The 19,744-nt window shown below is 34.7% G+C and overlaps 1 protein-coding gene across 8 annotated transcripts in view; it reads left to right on the top strand.

Moving 5' to 3' along the window:
* The window catches only part of PUM2 (pumilio RNA binding family member 2), a 67,743-nt gene that overhangs the window by 43,394 nt on the left and 4,605 nt on the right, over positions 1-19,744 (top strand). For 3 of the 8 annotated variants that reach the window (XM_085304882.1, XM_085304881.1, XM_085304887.1), the window contains exons 13-20: positions 4,480-4,716; positions 11,250-11,517; positions 12,057-12,186; positions 14,800-14,934; positions 15,173-15,310; positions 16,994-17,119; positions 17,958-18,079; positions 19,478-19,670. In XM_085304882.1, coding sequence (XP_085161008.1) covers positions 4,480-4,716; positions 11,250-11,517; positions 12,057-12,186; positions 14,800-14,934; positions 15,173-15,310; positions 16,994-17,119; positions 17,958-18,079; positions 19,478-19,670 — 1,349 coding nt within the window. Of the gene's footprint in view, positions 1-4,479; positions 4,717-11,249; positions 11,518-12,056; positions 12,187-14,799; positions 14,935-15,172; positions 15,311-16,993; positions 17,120-17,957; positions 18,080-19,477; positions 19,671-19,744 lie in introns of those variants that run through there. The other 5 variants (XM_085304884.1, XM_085304883.1, XM_085304886.1 and 2 more) reach the window with 4 other exon arrangements.

Genomic DNA, 19,744 nt, shown 5'->3' with positions numbered 1-19,744 from the left:
TATTTTTTTTATAAGTGTACTTTTGGGGGGCATTTTTTGTTAAAACCATTGATTACTTTTGATATATGCATATGTTTTTGTACTTTCCATATCAGGAAAACTTAAAAGATGTTTTTWAAAAAAAAAGRAAAAAAAAAAGAAATAATTAGTGACAAACTAAATATTTAATATTGTAGGTTTTTTTTCCATATTTTTTTTTTAAGGACAGGCTGTGACCCTGGACAGACTTAATACCAAGGAATTGTCCTTGTTTATTTCTCTAGGTTTAGTCTTGAGATACAGTTAAGCATAACCAATTCTGTACAGGCTTGGGGCCTTAAATTATTGCTACAGATGCTCCCAAATTTTATCAACTTGTTTTTAGTTTTTTTTAAAAAAATCAAACACTATGTTGCCTTCATGTTTCTGGTTTACACTAGAAATTTTTTTCATAACATTATTTCCTACTTTCACCATTTTTAAATACCCAAAGTTGGTTTTCCTGTATTGCAGGTCAGGTGTTAGTAAGGGAAGTAATCTTTTCTGAAAAATGTTGACTATTAATCCAGAAGTTAAAGCACTGAATTGCTTATTAATTTTTTTGAAATAGGATCAGTGGAGCATATTTACAATCTTACGCATCTTGCAGATGGATAGAAATTGAGGGGAATGTTATGTATTATAGCAGTATTTTTAAACTAAAATGCCCCACAAGAAGTAAATGTTGAGGGAAATTTCCTCCAAGTGGAGATTATTGCAAGGCAGCTTAGTATATGGAAAAGGGGGCAGGGGGAAATGCCCTTCAGTGTTAAAGTATGATACCTTTTAGTTACCAAGTGGAGGTGAATAGTGGCATCAGATAAACTGCATACCAACAAAGATTTTTCTCAGTATTGTTTTTCATAAAGTAATCTGGAAAAATGTTTTACTTTAATAAAGTTAATGCAAGGAAGTCCAGAACCAAGTTTTACAGTGATCTTCAGTAATATCCATATTTGGAGTGGATTAGGAGATTCTAAACATATCTTTAGTTTAAAAAAGAAATAAAAGTAGAGGCTGCTCAGTTGTGTAGGGGAGTCCTAATAATTTCCCATAGCACTGCAGCAGGTAAATTTTTATGTACAAATAATTGTGCTTTCCAGGTGCTGTATTTTGTAATATAGGTTAGTCTCAAACTGCTTATAGGCTCTCAGCGAACTGTTAGCAGCGGTTTTGCTCTAGATACAGTTTCATTTAATTGACAAATAGTGATCATAAGTATATATACACTCATTCAAATCTCTAGAGAACTTTTAAAACATACAACTCCTTATTAATTCAGTGTTATCAGAAAGGCATCCAAACAATACAAATTTTAGCAGATTAGTCCTTTCTGGCACACTTCTGTAGTTGGGAGATTAAGCCTTTTTCTTGTAGCAAAAGTCAGATCCAGAGCTTCACCCAAAGCCCTCAGCCTAGACAGCAAATGCTGAAATGTTAGAGCAGTATCCTAGGTGGTATAATTAGCATGGCAGTTTCCACAGGGAAGCAGGAAGCCTGTGCTTTTGCAGTTTCAGAAGTGCTGATGAAAGGTGCTATCTAAAACTAAGTATTTTTAGTAGTATTATTGGAGTACGAGTATATTGAAAGTGCCCTTCTGCCAAGTATAAACCGTACTTGCCGTAATAGCCATTAAAATTTATACTTCCTGGTTTTAAAAAAGTTAAGCTTGTGAACTGTACATATATATGAACTTCATTACACAGATGAGTACCTACAAAATGATGTTAGTACACACTGAGACAAATGAAAAATAAGTTTGATTTGATTTGCCAAAGTTTCAACTGCTTTGTGAGTCTCCTCGGTATGATGTAAGGGTTGAATTTCAATTAAAATACATCCACGAAAGCTGATAGATGGAAGTACAGATCTTGCCCTTAAACGTTGCTAATGTTTTTATTTGCTGCAGGGAAATAAAAAATAGCTTTGCAGAAAATGCAAAAGTTAGCATGTTCTAGCTGCAAGGATGAATAACAAAGCAGAAAACAAAGAGGTAAACAAACAGTATAAATGACTGTGTGCATTTTACAGTCCTTTGCTATCTTACTATGAAGTTAAATAGACTCTGCTTGAAGATTTAGGTGCATAATAGGTTACTGCAGCTTAACAGGTAACTGAGAATTATATGAACTACAGCAGCTTTACAAACCAAYTTTTGGCTTGTGACAAATGTAAAGCAATTGCATTAGCTTAAAGAATGGTGAAGAGGGATAAGCTAGCTCAGTTATCTTCTGTGGATTTTTTGTGAGCTTAGTGAAAATGCAGCTCAGCTGGTTCATGGCAACTTGTTAAGCTGCAGAAATTCAATTGAATAAGAAACCCTAAAGAAAGCTAAAGTTTGTTTAGCTTAAATCAGCTGGGAAAATAACAATTCATAAGTAGTATTGTATTAACTAATGTTCATGTGTTTCATCAGCTGAGCTAGAACCTGTAAAAGACTGAGACTTCCTTTTAACTGTTGCCTTAATTTGCTCTTCTTATTTCTTAATTTCCTTGCCTAGTTAGTCCAGTATCTTTCGTCCTGGCTTTTCCTCTAGCATGTCCTCCTTCTCAGTTCCAGGCAACATCTGTCTATCTTCCCCCCCGCCCCCATTTCTGGCTTACACAGTGTGATACTACCATCATCAGCTTACTATTCTAGTCTCTTTGCCCCACTGTTGCATATACCTTCTGCAGCATTTCATCAGATCTGCTTTCTTTTTCATCCTCAGTCCCACTGGTTTTCAAATTCCCTGTCAGTTCTCTTGCAGTCTCCTTGTTGGCTCCTTTGTCTTTTATTCTCCACCCAGTTCTGGTTTCCTTTTTTTGGTCTATTTCTTGTGTTTGGCTATTGTGCCCTCTGCACTCACGGATAGCTTCCTTGCTACGCTGCCTGATGGACATCCACAGCACAAGATGGGATCTTGGGCAGCAGTTTTAGAGTCTGCTTTTGGAAAGATATGCAGAAACCTGGAAGTGCAGTTGCAGGGAACAGCTTTTCCAGCCATCTCAAGACATTTCATGTATGGACAGAAGTTTCAGAGTTTTTAGCTGTGAATCTGTAGCAGGTCTCTGAATTTGTATGTACTATGATTTTGCTAAGATTTCTAGCTCAACCAAATAGACAGCATGAGGATACCTGAAATAGAAGTCCTCTATTGCTAGTACAGTATTCTGAGTACACAACAGCATTTATTTCTCCAAATAATAGGTTTCTGGCTTATTTTGGTAAGGGTAAAGCATCTTTCCTTGCCTGGTTCTGTGAAACGGCTGTATTGTTTTGGCTGAACTTGTTGTTCCCCAAAAACATGTTCTGAGCAGGTGTCTGCCTTGAAAAATGTTAGTCAGTTCGCTAATGTTATGAGAAAACAAACTAAGATCTTAAAATGGGAAGGAACAGGCAACCTTTATATTGGGCCATGCTGTCTGCTGTAGTGGGAAGGTACTTGAGAAGGATAAAGGTTATGGAAATACAAATTTTTACCTTTTGATGTTCCAAATTCCAAATTCAGCTTAAAAAGAAGCTTTATATTATCAAAATACTCATAATCTTAGTTGTGTTCATGAGTATAATAAAAATGTTCCAGTGTTAAAATAGGCAATCTAGTTTAGTACTTCACTAGTATGCAACAGATACTAGAATTACCACTTCTAAAATCTTTGTTCTCCTGATTTATCCTAGACTGTTCATCACCCTGCTGAATGATGCTGTGCAGCATAACCAGTCCTTCATTAATACTCTGTTAGTTTAGGCTTCTAGTCTTTTATTTGTTTTTCAGAAAATACTGGTGGTAGTAAAGTTACATCTCTGGTTTTCCACTTAATTTTCCTTGCTCTGCTCTGCTCTTCATACTCTTATCCTACTCCCACTTTATAACATCTTCCTAAACATTTCTTTGAAAACCATAATTATCAAGGAATTTTAAGTAGTCATTTGTTTTTCCTACGGATGAGGGATGCACAAACAAGAGGAAGTTCAGAAACAGCTGAACAGTAACATAGATTTTTTCTGAACTCTTAAACCAAAAATATATATGTTGTCTCTAGCCTATTACCTGAAATCATGTATCACTGCCTGACTAATAATTTCTGATGGAAAACGTTTTTTTTGAAGAGTTCAGTGGGAATATTTTTAGAACCATTTATTATATAAAGTGACAGTGTAATGTATAATTTGGTAAGATTCTTATTTGTTCCAAAGCCTGAAGCCAGGCTATTAAAACAAGAGTACAATGATATTACAGTGAGAAGTCTAGAATGAAATGTTGAAAGATACGGACATTGATTAAATCACTTATTAGTGGTATGTTTATACCCACTTCGATTTACTTAAAAGCATGTGTGGTTATCACAGTAATTGTCTTTGTCATAACGATTGCTGTAATTATTGTGATCGCATCTGTTATTGCCCAGCTGTAGTTGGGGATAGGTTTTATTCAGTTGACACTGTGTGTAATTAGGGTCTTTTTATTTCTTCTTCAGTTGGCAGTTCTGCAAGTAGTAGTGCCACAAGGAGAGATTCTCTATCTACTAGCTCTGACTTGTACAAAAGATCTAGTAGCAGCCTAGCACCCATAGGGCAGCCATTTTACAATAGTCTGGGATTTTCCTCCTCTCCAAGTCCAATAGGCATGCCTCTGCCAAGCCAAACGCCAGGACATTCACTTACGCCACCGCCATCACTTTCATCACATGGATCCTCATCCAGTTTGCATTTAGGTAAAAAAAACAAAACAAAAAAAAAAAAAACAAAAAACCACTTTTTGTTTGTATGTGTGTATGTATTTCTATGTGTAAAATATATGTTGCATAAGAGATGTCACATTACCTTTGCTGTTAACCAGTTTTGTAAATGGGCTAATTTCTGAAAGCTGGAGAGCACACTAAAATTCTCTTTGATTTGACAGTGGAGGGCACTCAGCATTTTGCAGTATCGGGCCAGCAATTGATTTTTCTTCCCTGAAAGGGCCTGATAGAGAGCCCAGTAAGATTTATTGCTCCTTTTTGTGTTATGTTATTTTCTGTTATGTGACAAGCAAAGRTACATTATTTTTGTTTGTACTTTAGCATATTATCACTTCTGTTAAGGATATTTTAAGATGAAATTTTGTTTTAACAGTGGAGTAACTCTCACTACAGCCCCTTACTATGACAGAAATAGAAGAGTGAGCAAAGCTTTCAGTACAGTATGTTGAAGGGTGATTTTTTTGAATCAGTAAACCTGCTGTCTTATGGCCCAGATGCTTTGCCAAGATGACAAGATTAACCACCAGGTTGATGGAAGAAAACACATTTATGAAAGTAGTAGCAATGGCTTTTTCAGTGGTGGTTCTCTATTATCAGGTATACTTTTAAGGCATATTGGTAGTAATATTTTAGATATTTTTGAACCAGTTGGGTGGTTGGATGACATGGTAGCTCAATCTTTTTCTAAAAAAAAATAAAAAAGGAAAACGTACCACAGCCTACAGTTTATTTTAGAGGAGAATGCCTCTAATCTGAAGTTACTTGATAAACTTTCCCTTTTCACTGAAAATATTTGTGGTTGTTAAATTTGGATGCTAAAGTTATACAATGAAACTGGAGTGTAATTATGAGATTGAGTTGCCTGTTGCTTAAGTAATTTTTCAGTGCACACTTTGTGCATGTAATAGGCAACCTAATCCCCCATACTTTTGTTTAGTACAAATAAAGCAGAACAAGTAGACTGAAAGTCTACCTAAATGCACATTTTTAAAGTGAAAAATGTGTGAGTGAAGTATATAACAATGTTAAAAGTAATTCAAATATATTACATTTACAGTTCAGTATCCCCGTCATGGTTATGTGCTGAATACCCRAAGTAAAACTGGGCAAGGGGATGTTTCAGCACGTTTTATTTTTTTTACTTACCTTTTTTCCTTTTTCAGGTCTGCAAAGTGCACCTTTGGGCTGAGACCAAGCATGGAAAGTTTCAGCCCAAATGGAGACTTTTGAGAAAGTTCTGAACATCTGACAATGGGGTTATCATGGAAATCTTTTTCTTTCTTTCTTTTCAAAGTACTTTCATAATAGTTTTCATATTATTGAAAACTATACTTAAACCAAATTTTGGAAGGCATTATCAAAAAAATCCCAAAGTTTTGTGTTGTGTTACATTCAATTAAATGCTAAATAAAAGGCTTTCCAATTCTGAGAAAATAAGCTGTGATCAGTATAAAGGATTACCCCTATCAGCAGAAATTGTTAAATATTGATTTTAATCTACTCTAGACAGTTCGGCAGTGAGAACTAAGTATAATAATTTGTTAAAAATGCTCTGCTAAATCAGTGTGTGAAGACCAGAATGGACAGTTGTACTCTGAAAAATGACACAGTGCTGTTGGCTTTCGTGCTGACTGCTGCTTGATCTTCCACATGAAGTGGACTCCATTTGCTGGTAAATGTACAAAATTGACCTGGAAACTGAAGCTTTTTGTATTTTGGCCTTCATGAAAGTACGGGGTTTCTTTTAACATCTCCTACATTCTGCCCTTTTATATTTTTGCACAAATATGTGTAACGCACACTGTTGCAAACTGAAGAACATATTTCTGCGGTGAATTGATTGTTCAATTAAATTTATTCTGGTATATTCATTAACTGCTATTGCAAGGTTTTATTATTTTTCTCAGATACAAAAAAATTAGAAACTGCAAAGCTTCCTTGCCATTTAATATACAACTGAATATAAACAGGGAGCATATTTTAAGAAAGGTATGATTCTTATATAGTCACTTTTCAGAGTAGAGCAACACTTCGAAGTTCATGTCTGTGTATAGTTTCCATTGATATTATGATAATGCCTGTCAAATGCAGCTTTCCTTCCACCTTCAAAGCTGTTACTGTTCTGCCTGCCTGATACAAATCAACAGGTTCAGCTAAGTTTAACTCCTATTTTAAAAATGAGCATCAAATTCGGTTACTCCTGTTTCAGCCACCTGAATAGTAGAGCACAGTAATAGGGAAGGGTGCATGGTTTTATAACCCCTTTGTCAGACACTGCTGCAATTTGTAACTTAAAAGACCAATTTCCCTTCTACAAGAAATTCGTGATCGCTTACTGTTTTTAATATATTCTCACAAATTCTTCTCCAACATCCTATAATAGAAAAGCACTAATTACTTTGTATCCTAGTGTGCCTGAAGGGATTTGTCTGTTGTTTGTAACCGCTCCTTTACTGTAGTCAGCTGGAGCAGCAAGGTCATGAATTTGAACTACCCTTTCACTCCCAGGAATAAAAAGATGAAATAAAAGCATTTTTCCTGTGTTAGAAAAAATCCTTTTTAGATTGGCAGTGCTTGCTTCTTGGTTGGATGGTACATTGTAGCTTAAGTGTTTGTTCTAGAATAGGATTTTGAAATCTGGGCTTTTGGGGGGTGATTATTGTCTGTCTGTGGTTTCCAAGCAAAACTTGTTAAAACAACAGCAATCTGAACTATTATTTTAAGAATTGGTCATTCTGGGTAAGAGTCTTAAGGCCCCTTGGCAAGGCAATATGGGGAACCTTGTGTTGCCTCTGCTGTGGGTACCTACTCTGTAGGACTTCTGTAAACCAGGCATAATAAGCACTTAAATTAATTCATTTTATACATTCATACATACATATGTGTGTGTGCATACATATATGTATGTGTATATATATATATACACACGTATGTGTATCAAGTTCTTTTGTATTTCTCTTGTGAAGATGAAAAGCTTATTTTATCTGAGGATGAGRTGGAGTTGTTTTTGTATAAATGTGCTAACATTTTGTAGAAATAGATGGTTTAACACTACATTTATGTATTTTACTAGAAAATAAGGTTGCTAACTGGTTTTAAACAAGTTATTTTGCAGTAAATCTATTTTATGTCTCAAAGTCCTGAACAAATACTTGGGTAATAAGTACTAATAGACTAATGCTATAAAAATTAATTTGCCTTGATCTGATTTTTAATTTTTTGTCACATTCTCCTTTGTTAAATACATCTGTTATCCAAGTTAAGGAGTTAGTAATTTAATACGTGCTGTCTCCTTCAAACTTGCTACAGCACTGTTGTAGGTGGCCTGTATCACCTTTACACCTCTGCATTTTTTTCCCTATGGCCTAGCCACAGGGTGTCAGGTTGAATTAAACTGTAAAACAACTCAGTATTATCCATTGCTTTGGAGATCGCCCTTTTATGAGATCAGAAGTGGTAACTATGATCATTCTTCACTGCGGTGGCTAGATAAACTTTCAGTCTGCAATGGTTTGAAATTGTGATTGTACTGATGCATTATAGCAGTCTTCTAAAATTTGAGTTTTTGCAGAAAATTCTAGACTAGATGCATTAATGAATAAATGCTTTACTGAATAAAACAGTGGTATGAATTGCTTGCCCACATCACTTGTAAGAACTGATCTGTTACCTTTCTGATTTGGAATCAGAATCTGTAAAAGTTTTCTGGGTTCTTGAGAAACACAACTGATGTGGTAGGCTAACCAGGAGAATTTTAAAAACTGCAATTAAGATCTCAGTTGTTCATTTCTAAGCCATTAACAGTAAAAGTTTTCAGAAGGGAAGAGACCAGATGTTCTTAATGTCCATAATAATGCTTTTATGTTTAGGGACTGAGAATTTTGTGGGAGTATAGTATTTAAGAAAATAGCCCATTGTGATATACAAGAATATATCTATATTTAATAAGTATCTATGACAACAAACATGCTTTTATTTTGGGAGTTTATTTTTAATCTGCTAAGTTATCATTGAATTATCATACTACTGCTATAATAAAATTTTATCCTAGAAGAAAAGCTAGGTACCTATCAAATAACTGTTTTTATACTAGCCAGCCTTATACAAGCTTAAGCTTTGTATGTGGTTTTGGAAGTGTGAAAAAATGGTTCCAGGCACAACAGATTCATTTTCAGCAGTCACATATTATGATCAAGCTTAATGTGATCAACTTAAATAGTTTCACGGGTTAAACAGGAGGCTCCCAGTTGTAGCATAATTTTTTTGCAAGCCTTAAAAAGGATAGTTGCCAAACTGAACTGAAGAAAGACTTTAGACTCTTGTGTGTGAAGCATATACATGCAGTTTTATTAGATATGTTTAATGTTTTTGCTAAAGGCTAGCAAGTTTCTTCATCCAGTAATTGTTGCATTTATCTGAATCTGACATGGAAGCTGTTTTTTTTAAAAAAATAATGCTTAAAGAATTCCTGATTCATGTGTGCAATTCCATGATATTTTATGCTAATTAGACCTAGGCAGTTTGTGAGATTATCAAAACTACCCTGTTTGTGTTGGGCACAGAACTGAGCCATGTGATAAGTAATACATAAATATTATAACTTGAAGACAGCCTATTAATTTTTTTTTTAATGGGCTTTGCTGCCCTCTTCTGGCAATAATTGTTATTCCACTGCATTTACAGGGAAGATAAGATTTCTTTCRTGCATCAAAATTTAGATCAGTTTTCAGAGGCATAGTTCTTCTGTTGTTCGGAAGATTGTTCCTAGAAGAAAAATCACTACAGAACCAAAGTCTCTGCATCCTGCTTCACCTGCAGAATATTGGATTTTTTTTGTCTGTTCTGTCACTGTCAGTCTTTTTCTGGGAATAGTGATTGTCAATGAAAATTAAAAACTAGCTAAAGAAACCTGAATTTTCTGGCTATGAAGAATTAAGAGGCTTTAATTAAAAAGAAAACAGATTTTTTTAAGGTATTATGAGACTTAAAAAGTATTTACTGATTCTTTACTGATTCTTACCACTGAATTTCTGCAAAACTAATTTTAAAATAAATACTAATTATTTTTATTTTAAGGCATAATCCTATACCATGCAATAAATATAATGCTTGATATGTCTTGCAGAATACTAACATCTCTCAGATTCTGATATTTCAGATTGACCTTTTGATACTTGACTATTAATATATTACCAGCCCTCTGTAACACTGTTGTTGCCTGGCCTTATAAATACTTGGAACAAAAGAAGGCTTGGCTAGGGCACTGTCAGCTGTTTTTTAAATCAATTTTGTAACAGAGCACCATTCAAACAGCACATACTGCATTTTGTTTTAAAAATTTGAATTTAGACATTTCTTTTACTGACTTTGAAAGGGCTTCCAACTAGTATGTGACATTCTAGATAATTTGAGGGGAAACTGAAAATGTTTCCTTTTCCAATTTATACCCTAATAATTCTGGGTCAATTCTTGTTGTAGAAGTAGACTTGAGTTTTTTCAGGTGGAAATGTGCCTTTGAATGTTTCTGCTTGTGTTATTATAGCAGTATTTCTTCTAAAAATCATTTAATTAGAAAGATACATAATTGCTTGTTTATAATRATCATTGCTGCCTGTTGTGAAGTGGTGGGGAGAGGCTTTGGGGGCAAGTTCAGAATGACATAAACTGATTAGGGAGTAGTATGTAAGAAGAAATTCATGGGACTGTGAGATGATAGTTATAGGTAGGATCACTAGCAAAAGGAGCAGGACCTAAACAAAGCAAGATAATTTTGTTCATAGAAATAAGGAAAGACAAAGCATTATGAGAGTGAACGTTTTGCATCAAGGAAAGGTCTATATGTTTCTAAAAGGAACTTTAGTTTAACGTATCTTTTGTTGTTTTAGAAATTAGTGCATTCTTAGTTTCCATTTTGAAATTTAACATATTTAGTGCTTACAAGAGGTACCAGATTGAAAGCCTGGGATGCTGAAGTCATCTAATTTCCTGCAGAACAGGTACAGCATGATTAGAGGCACAACACATGCCTCCCCAAAAATGCCTTATTACGTTTTAAATCAACAGAAGGGTACCTCAGTAGGGACTGAAGGGTAGTTCAGACTTCATGGTCTATTTTGAAACAATTGGCTAATTTCAAGACTACTAAGAAGGAAATGAGTCAGTTGTGCTTGTGAAGTGGAAATCTGCCCACTAAACTGAGGACCACCTAATTCTAAAGTTTCTCTAGGTCTGAATGGGTGGTCACCTTACCTGTACCTTTATATTGTTCTAATGAGTTTCCTTCTCCTGGTTCTCCTTCACATAAAATAAAAATGAGGAGGAGAGTGGGTTTATTTCTTTGAAGATAAAGCTATCTACCTCCTCCAACCAAAATGAGGTAAATATAAATAACAAGACAATGCTGTTCTTTCTTTTTGGCTCCAGAGTATCCATAGTTCTAGTACATTTTTATTTTATTGTTGTTTATTTTTCTGATGGCTCTTACTGACAGAACTGCTTCCTTGTAGGAGGATTGACAAATGGTAGTGGTCGCTATATTTCTGCAGCACCCGGAGCAGAAGCGAAGTATCGCAGTGCAGCAAGTACCTCCAGTCTTTTTAGCTCCACCAGTCAGCTCTTCCCTCCTTCACGTCTTCGTTACAGTAGGTCTGATATTATGCCTTCTGGACGTAGTAGATTACTCGAAGATTTCAGAAATAACCGTTTCCCTAATCTTCAACTAAGAGACCTTGTTGGACATATTGTTGAATTTTCCCAAGACCAGCATGGTTCTAGGTAATTATTATGGTGAAGTTAATGATAATGTTTTACTGCTTGGTTATTGTTGTATTAATATAAAACATTTTAATGAGTTGGTCGTCATCTTAATATGACACATACCATTAATTGGGACAAATGCTCTTGCACTGTTATTTTTTCCTTTCCTAGAAAGAATTCATTATAGAAGTAGTAGAAATTTATTAGCTCCTTGTAGAAGTTTTTAGTGTCAGAATAGTCTCATAATTAAACTTCTAAACTCTAGTAAAGTATTAAAAAGGCATTGATTAAGAAAACTGAATACAATCTAGTATCTAGAAAGTAAAATTATTTTTCAGCTATATGTTGTTGTTGTTTACATATTTAATCCTTTTCAAATAAAACATTTATCTTTATTCTCAAATGCATCCTTTTATATGTAAAAGCACTACTTCAGTTTTATTAAGTCTTTGTAAATACTCAGCATTTATTTTTAGACTATTGAGGTGACTCATTGAAACTCTAAGAGGTTTTTCTTTTGTTTATGTGAAGTGTAATGTACTTTTTTTTGCACTTAGATTTATACAGCAAAAGCTAGAACGAGCTACTCCAGCTGAGCGCCAGATGGTATTTAATGAGATACTGCAAGCAGCATATCAACTGATGACTGATGTGTTTGGAAACTACGTAATACAGAAGTTCTTTGAGGTAAGCATTACACTTAAAGTGCATGAACAGAAATTCAAATGCAAACCTATAAAATCTGATCTAATTTAAATGTTTTTTCTTAACATTGTAGCGGAACTCTCCAGGACTTTTACCGTAGAACCCAAGTATTTAACACTGCACACACATTCCCTGTTCTGTCTCCAGCTTTGCTCATAAGAGGCCAGAAGATGATAGGCATGGTTTTCTCTTTGCAYTGGTGATGCATACATTGGTGAACAGCATAGGCTGATCTTTCCATATTGATAATTAGGTTTCTGTATGTGTGAGCTTAAACTGTTTCAGAAAACAGCAACACACAGCTTCTTATTTTAATGGGAGTTTTCAGATCATTTGGAAAAAAAATGACTGGACAGAATTTGTAAAGTAATTTTAGATTTAATATTTCATTCTTAAATACAGCACATTTTAAAAGGACAGCATGATACATTTGTAGTCTGTTCTGAAAATAGACTCCTTAAGTCTGTGCATGGTGCATACTCAGGCTTTACGAGCCTTGCAGGTTAATTTATGGAGACTTTTCAGCAGATGATGGCACAAAGATTTGAAGGATACTTGTATTTATTGATCACTACATCTTGACAAACAATGCATCTTGAAAATGCTTATGTAGTCAGATAGATAGCTGTGAACTTTGTTCAGTGCTGTAAATGAAGAGACTCAAATAAAACTTAATATATGTATTCAGACAGAAGAATTTTAGGGAAGGAGTGTCATGAGATACTTCCACATCTAGTATTAGTAAGACTAGTATTTAAAACAGCTTTGCTTTTCTTGAAAATGGTGGGGTAAGAAGACCCTTATTAAAGAGCTCTAAGATTCTAAGTTGCGAAGAGAAGAAAAAGCAGCACCTGTGTCTTGTAAAATTTGTACCTAGAAAAGATACCTAACGCAGTATACTTTCTATCAAAGATAGAATCATAATATTTGGTAGGATACAAGGTGCAGCTGGAAAAATACCCAGTAAGAAATAAGATGCTTGTTGATATATAAAAATGGAGTTTTTATTGAGCAATCTATTAAACAACGTGCTTGATTTCTCCCTGCCTCCCCAACTTGGCATTCTTTTACAAAACCAGAATATGTGCTAAAAAAGCTTATTTACAGTATATAAGTTCTTGACCTTACTCATCTATTACTGTTTTTTGTTTTTGTTTGTTTTGCGTAACTGCAGGATAGATAGCTGTTGACAATCAGGTGTGTTTCATCTTAATTTTGCAGAAGAGTTTCCAAGAAAAAACATATTAGCCCTTAGATATAGTAAGGATGGACTTCATTCATTTTTTAAGTAGGAAGGATAAGTTGGTTTAGAGCCTTCAGTGAGGAAGGCTTTGGAGTTTTACAGCTCTCAGCAGTGCTGTGTAAGAGTTGCTGATGCCACCAAGCTGATGTCCAGCTGCTCATTTTTGTATTGCATCTTGTATTGTGCCAGCATAGGTGCTTGCATGATGTCGTGAACAGGATCTGGGAACTGATCAGGCTGGAAACTAATTCTCTGGCAGGATTATATATGTAATTAAATCAGATTGGCTTCTAGAGCATGGACCAGCACACATACTAGGTACTGCTAGTATCACAGGTGCTAGCACAGTGGAGGGTGTAATATCATAGAATCAGTAAGGTTGGAAGGGACCTCTGGAGATCATCTAGTCCAACCTCCCCCCTCAGCAAGGTCACCTAGAGCATGGTAGACAGGGTTGCGTCCAGGCAGGCCTTGAAGATCTCCAGACAAGGAGACTCCACCACCTCTCTGGGCAACCTGTGCCAGTGCTCTGGCACTCTCCCAAGGAAGAAATTCCCCCTCACGTTCAGGCGGAACTTCCTGTGCTTCAGTGTCTGCCCATTGCCTCTTGTCCTGTCACATGGGACAACTGAAAAGTTTGTCCCCGTCCCCTTGACACCCTCCCTAACCCTAACCCTGCCTTCATGGGCAGCTATTAGCTGTTGCTGAAAACCGGTTAGTTGAACGGTACCCTAGTCCAGCTGGTGATTTTGCTCTTGATTTTGCTCTGCAGAGTCCAGGTATTTCTGGATTTCCCAACGTGCTTATGGTAAGGAATGATCCTTCAAGTCACTTGAAGTTACTAGGAAGCAGCTTCAGGGGTTGAAATTTTTTTCCTGTTATAGGTTGCTTACTGTATATAACAAATAGGGTACAATGACTAGTACAAATTTGATGTATTAAAATATAAACTTGAATAGGTGTGTTGAGATAACCTGATGTAATTAATTTGTCTGCTATCATTTGCCTAAATAGGTAGATTATTGGGTTTTTTTAATACTACATGCTCTTGCAGACTGTGCTCTTGCAGAATATTTTTACAGTCAAATATAAACTACTTCAATTTTTCTGTTGTCTTCTAAAGGTGATATATTTGATAGCAGGTATTTTACTGGAATGTGGAGTGTGTATGCACTATAAAATACTGTATTTAGAGAACAAAAGTTTCTGGTAAATATACCCACCAAAATTAAAAATGAAAAATCATGTGCAAGGCATTGTAAATTTGTAATAGATTATGGAAGTTCTTAGTCATAAATCCCAATATGTTGCAATATGTCTTCATTGTTAACAGCGTATTTATTTTCTTTTAGTTTGGAAGCCTGGATCAAAAGTTAGCCCTAGCAACACGCATACGTGGTCATGTTCTGCCATTAGCCCTACAGATGTATGGTTGTCGTGTTATTCAGAAAGCACTTGAGTCTATCTCACCTGACCAGCAGGTAATTGTAAGTTAGAACATTATTTTTTTTTATTTTATTTTTTTCATTGCATCTACCTTTTCACTTGCTTAGGTTGTTGATCTTTCCCTTCATTACTCTGGGGGACAAAATAGATCTTTAAATTTAAATATACATAAGGTACATATGTAGACCACTAGTGAATGTTATGATTGGACAGTTGTGCCAAAAAGGGGTATTTTTTGAGGCAAAAATCATTATAAAGACAAGGATGATCTTTTTCCAGAATGAAATGGTGAAAGAGTTGGATGGTCATGTTCTGAAATGTGTGAAAGATCAAAATGGAAACCATGTTGTACAAAAATGTATTGAGTGTGTTCAGCCACAGTCACTCCAGTTCATCATTGATGCATTCAAAGGACAGGTAATGCTAACAGTTCATTTTATTTTCTGTAGAGTTGTTTTGACTTGTAGACATTTTTTATATTTTTTTGTTAAAAAGATGATCACATTTAGCACTTCCCTGACAGTTTGTATTCAGCAAGATAAAAATAGGAATACAGTAGTAAAACTGTTGAATAGACAGTTAATGTGCTGTAAAAAGATGAGTATGTTGAAGATGAGGCTCTGGAAAGCCTGTCTGGATATGCTGTGAATATCAATAACAAGTGTTTAGCTTAGGGCCAGGCTTTGTTTGAATTTTGATATGCTATTTCAGATTTTATTTACAACTTCACTATTGTTACTTTTGATATATTAACTAGGTTGTATCTGATCCCTAATGTGTATTTTTGTCAAGTTATTGTTTTCTTTCATTGCTTATCTTGCAAGTCTGTCTTTCAGTGTTTCCTATTAATTTCTATTATTAATGAAAGACTTCGAAGAAATGCATTTATCTGTTCTCTGTATTTGGGCTGGTGTTAAGTGCATGTCCTGTTTCATTGTTTATTTAAGGTTGCTTCTCCCCTCCCGAACTATAATATAAGGTTAATATTGTGCCATAGGCTAGAAAATATACTGCAGTTAAATAAGATTTTAATATTCTGTGACAAATATATACTTTATAATCTTAAAAAGAATTATAAAAATCTTACTAACTTGGCTGTTACTACATTCTACTTCAATGGCTAGCCACATGTGTTTCTTAAATCTACAATATAGTTTTCCCACATTTTACACAATAGCAATACCAGAATTATTGTTCTGTACAGCAGCAAATGGCATACCAAGATGTCTAGGGTCAGGGCTCCTTTTCACAGCAAAAAATATGTATGGGGCCAATGTTTAAAAGGTATATAAACAGAACCCCTTGACTAAAATGTAACTGTTTATTGACTAGACATCTGTCCATGACTCCAATTAATTGTCTATATGTGTATTTATAAAATATAAATAATATAAAGTGATAAACAAGAAATAGTACTTTTTTGCGCTATTGCATAACAACCTGTCTTCATTATCTGTCTGCATCATTTGGATCTCTTACCTAATCAGTCAAGATCAGTACTGACCAGTACCAAGTATTAATCTTCTGAATTAAACTCTGAAAGACAAATCTGTTTTCTGGGGAAGTAAGCAAGAGGAATTAAATCTTGACTGTATGTTTTGAATAGTTATTTACAAGCTTTATCTCTGCAACAGGTTCTCTGTTGCAGTATGTTGGAATGTGAAATTAGTGGAAATCTGCAATAATTAAACTCCTTTTTATAGAAGTCAATCTAGAGTTAAAACTTAATTTTAAAATGAACTATAATTTTAAGGAAAGCTTGAAATGTGAACAGTGCTTAACTAAAGCAACCAAAACTTGTACATAATTTCAGGCTGTGTGTGACTGGTGTCGCAGTTGATCAAACTTTCAGGCTTTTTTTGGCAGCAAAAAAAGGCTAGAAATGAAAGGAGAGAACTTGGATTCTTAGACAGATTACTGGAGCTGAAAATTTTCCATCGTAATCTTTTCCCAAATTTTAAGGAAGATTGAACTTGAAAGACATTTTTATTTTTTAATAAAAGTAGTTCTAACACATTCAGTTCTATTTTGAATGTGGTAATTACTAGTACACCTGTAAATTTCAGTTGGTTTAACTTCTGTTTGCAATCCTATTTTAAGGTATTTGTACTTTCGACTCATCCATATGGTTGTAGAGTAATTCAGCGTATTCTGGAACACTGTACTGCTGAGCAGACTTTGCCAATCTTAGAAGAACTGCATCAACACACAGAACAGCTAGTGCAGGTTAGTGGGTAAATTCATTTTTCTATGTATTGTAGAACTTTATGTTATTTTTATTGTTCCTATTTCTTGTTCTGTGAAATAATTCTTATGCATTTGTCTCTTCATTCCACTCTCATAGTTTTAATTAAAATAAATTTGGAAATTGGAAGGTAAAGAAGATATAAAAAGCCTTTTTTGTATTCCTTTGGTTGTGGCTTAGAACATGCATTTTAAACACACAGAATTAGTAAATGTTTTTTATTGCAAAGGCTGCCTTTTTGCAATTTATCTTGACTCGCTCTGTTCTCCTTTAATAACTTCTAACAATGTCTAAACACACATACATTGTCCAAAATATACATGTTGCATATTCTCACTAAAGAAAAGTCGTCTTTTCAAAATGAAGGCCAAAGACCTTATGCAACATGATTTTGTATTTTGGTCTGGAATGAACAAAATGAGTGCTACAGAGAAGTGCCTTTGAAATCAAATCAGTCGAAAGTACAGAAAGGGATTCTTAGTGTTTAATAGGAGTTTCCACACAAAAAGCACGGTGTAATTCTTGCCTTTTTATCTTCAAGGTCTAATTTATTTTTGAGTAGTTTAAAAGCATAAAAGGAATTCTTTAGAAAAATGCTATTTTTAAAGATCATTTACATTTTGGACTTAAATTTTGTAGTCCATTAAGTAATGCTTGATGCATTATTTCTTGCATCCCTTTGTTTCTGTAATGCTGACATGATTGTATTTTTCCTTACATCCATGCAAGTAGTATTTTAAAAGTTTATACAAATATACAAAAGCTGTATGGATTACTTGGTATGAACACAAAAGAAAATTGAAGTCATCTTATTTTCAGGATCAATATGGAAATTACGTTATTCAACATGTACTGGAGCATGGTCGTCCTGAAGACAAGAGTAAAATAGTTTCAGAAATCAGAGGAAAAGTTCTAGCTCTGAGTCAGCACAAATTTGCCAGGTATTGCACAGCCTTCGTATGTTAAAGGTTCACTAACCTTTTAAAGTTGCAGTATTGAATTTATTTATTATGCTACAAAACGGATACAGTACTTTTTTCCTTTGTATAACTTGCTTTCTGTAATTTCATATTTTTGTAGAAATGAACAGTAGTGATATTTTATCATCTGTGAAATACTAGACTTGGAAGGGAAAGTGGAAATGCCGTTCTGTAGTAGAACAACCAATATTCTGTTGGTTTATGGAATGGTTCTTTCTCTTCACTCTGTATAAATGCAGGCCCTGTCTGCAGGGAACTGGCTTCAAGTCTCCAAGGAGAGGCATGTGAAGGATTCTGAGAGTCAAGTGAAAAGCTCTCCTAGAACTTGCTCAATGTACTGCTGTTGGTGAGCTAGGACTTACTGGCTATCAGCTGAATCAGTTTTCARACATGAAAAGGATAGCTTCAAAAAGTGGGGCTTCAGCCTGACAGATATTTTATGCACTATGAAGACACTGAAGGACTACTGTAGAAATCCTTAGTTACACTAAGATTAAGACCTAAAACTTGGTCTTCAAATACACTTTGCTTAAAAAGTAGATTATTGAGCTTAGTTTCTAATGAAAATATACTTCAGGGTTGGTGCTGGATAACTTAAACTACCCTTGTCATCAACATTAAGTAGAAATGCACTGTGACATTTTTGGGGGCAGTTTTTTTTTTTTTTTTTTTTTTTTTTTTTTTTTTTTTTTTTTTTTTTTTTTTTTTTTTTTTTTTTTTTTTTTTTCTTTTTTTTTTTTAAGATATATGGACACTAAGTTTACCTGGATTTTATTTTTCTATGCCTATATAAAACTATTCATATTCCTCTCCTTGGAACTTGCTTAACTTCCAAACAGACTCAGGACCAGAATCACTTGGTGGCTGAGCTATAATAATTGACCTTTCTGATTTTTGAGAGTCTAGAAGGTCAGAGATTTTGTCTACAATTTGATTGTTTTTCTGATCTAGGAAAGTCCCGTTATCCAAATAGGAAGCCTCGTATCTGGCTTTCTCTATTTTGCTTGATTGCAGCTTGCAGTCTGAAACAGGCCCATAACCAAAATCGATGTACTAGAATACATATGCAGCTCAAGGTTCAGTATATTTATTATAGGTCCAGTGGAGAATTTCTCCTGTAAGATAAGTATCAGCAGATGTGTTTTTGTTTTGTTTTTGATGTAAGTAGGGGGAGATAATCCTTTTAACTTTCTTGCATCTCAGTCATTACAGACAAAAAATTTGGAAATCAGGACTTCATGCATTTACAGTGCATTATTCAGTGGTATTAAGACACTTGCACTGTTCAGATAAATTTAAAATTGCTACTTTAGAAGAATGTTGCATCTTAAGTCACAATGCATTTGTCTCATTTTTCAGTAACGTGGTAGAAAAATGCGTAACTCATGCTTCTCGTGCTGAAAGAGCTTTACTTATTGATGAGGTGTGTTGCCAGAATGATGGTCCTCACAGTGCCTTATACACCATGATGAAGGACCAGTATGCCAACTACGTTGTTCAGAAGATGATTGATATGGCTGAACCTGCTCAGCGGAAGATAATAATGCATAAGGTATGTTTTTATTGACTTGGAGAAATCTTTTCTCTCTCTTTTCTCTTTTTTAATTAGTCTATTAAAATCCCTTT

This window comes from Rhea americana, unplaced genomic scaffold (genome assembly GCF_003343005.1).
Source record: "Rhea americana isolate MKP2758 unplaced genomic scaffold, rheAme1 scaffold_211, whole genome shotgun sequence".
Classification (NCBI taxonomy): Eukaryota; Metazoa; Chordata; class Aves; order Rheiformes; family Rheidae; genus Rhea; species Rhea americana.
This window is presented reverse-complemented; position numbering and strand designations above follow the sequence as displayed.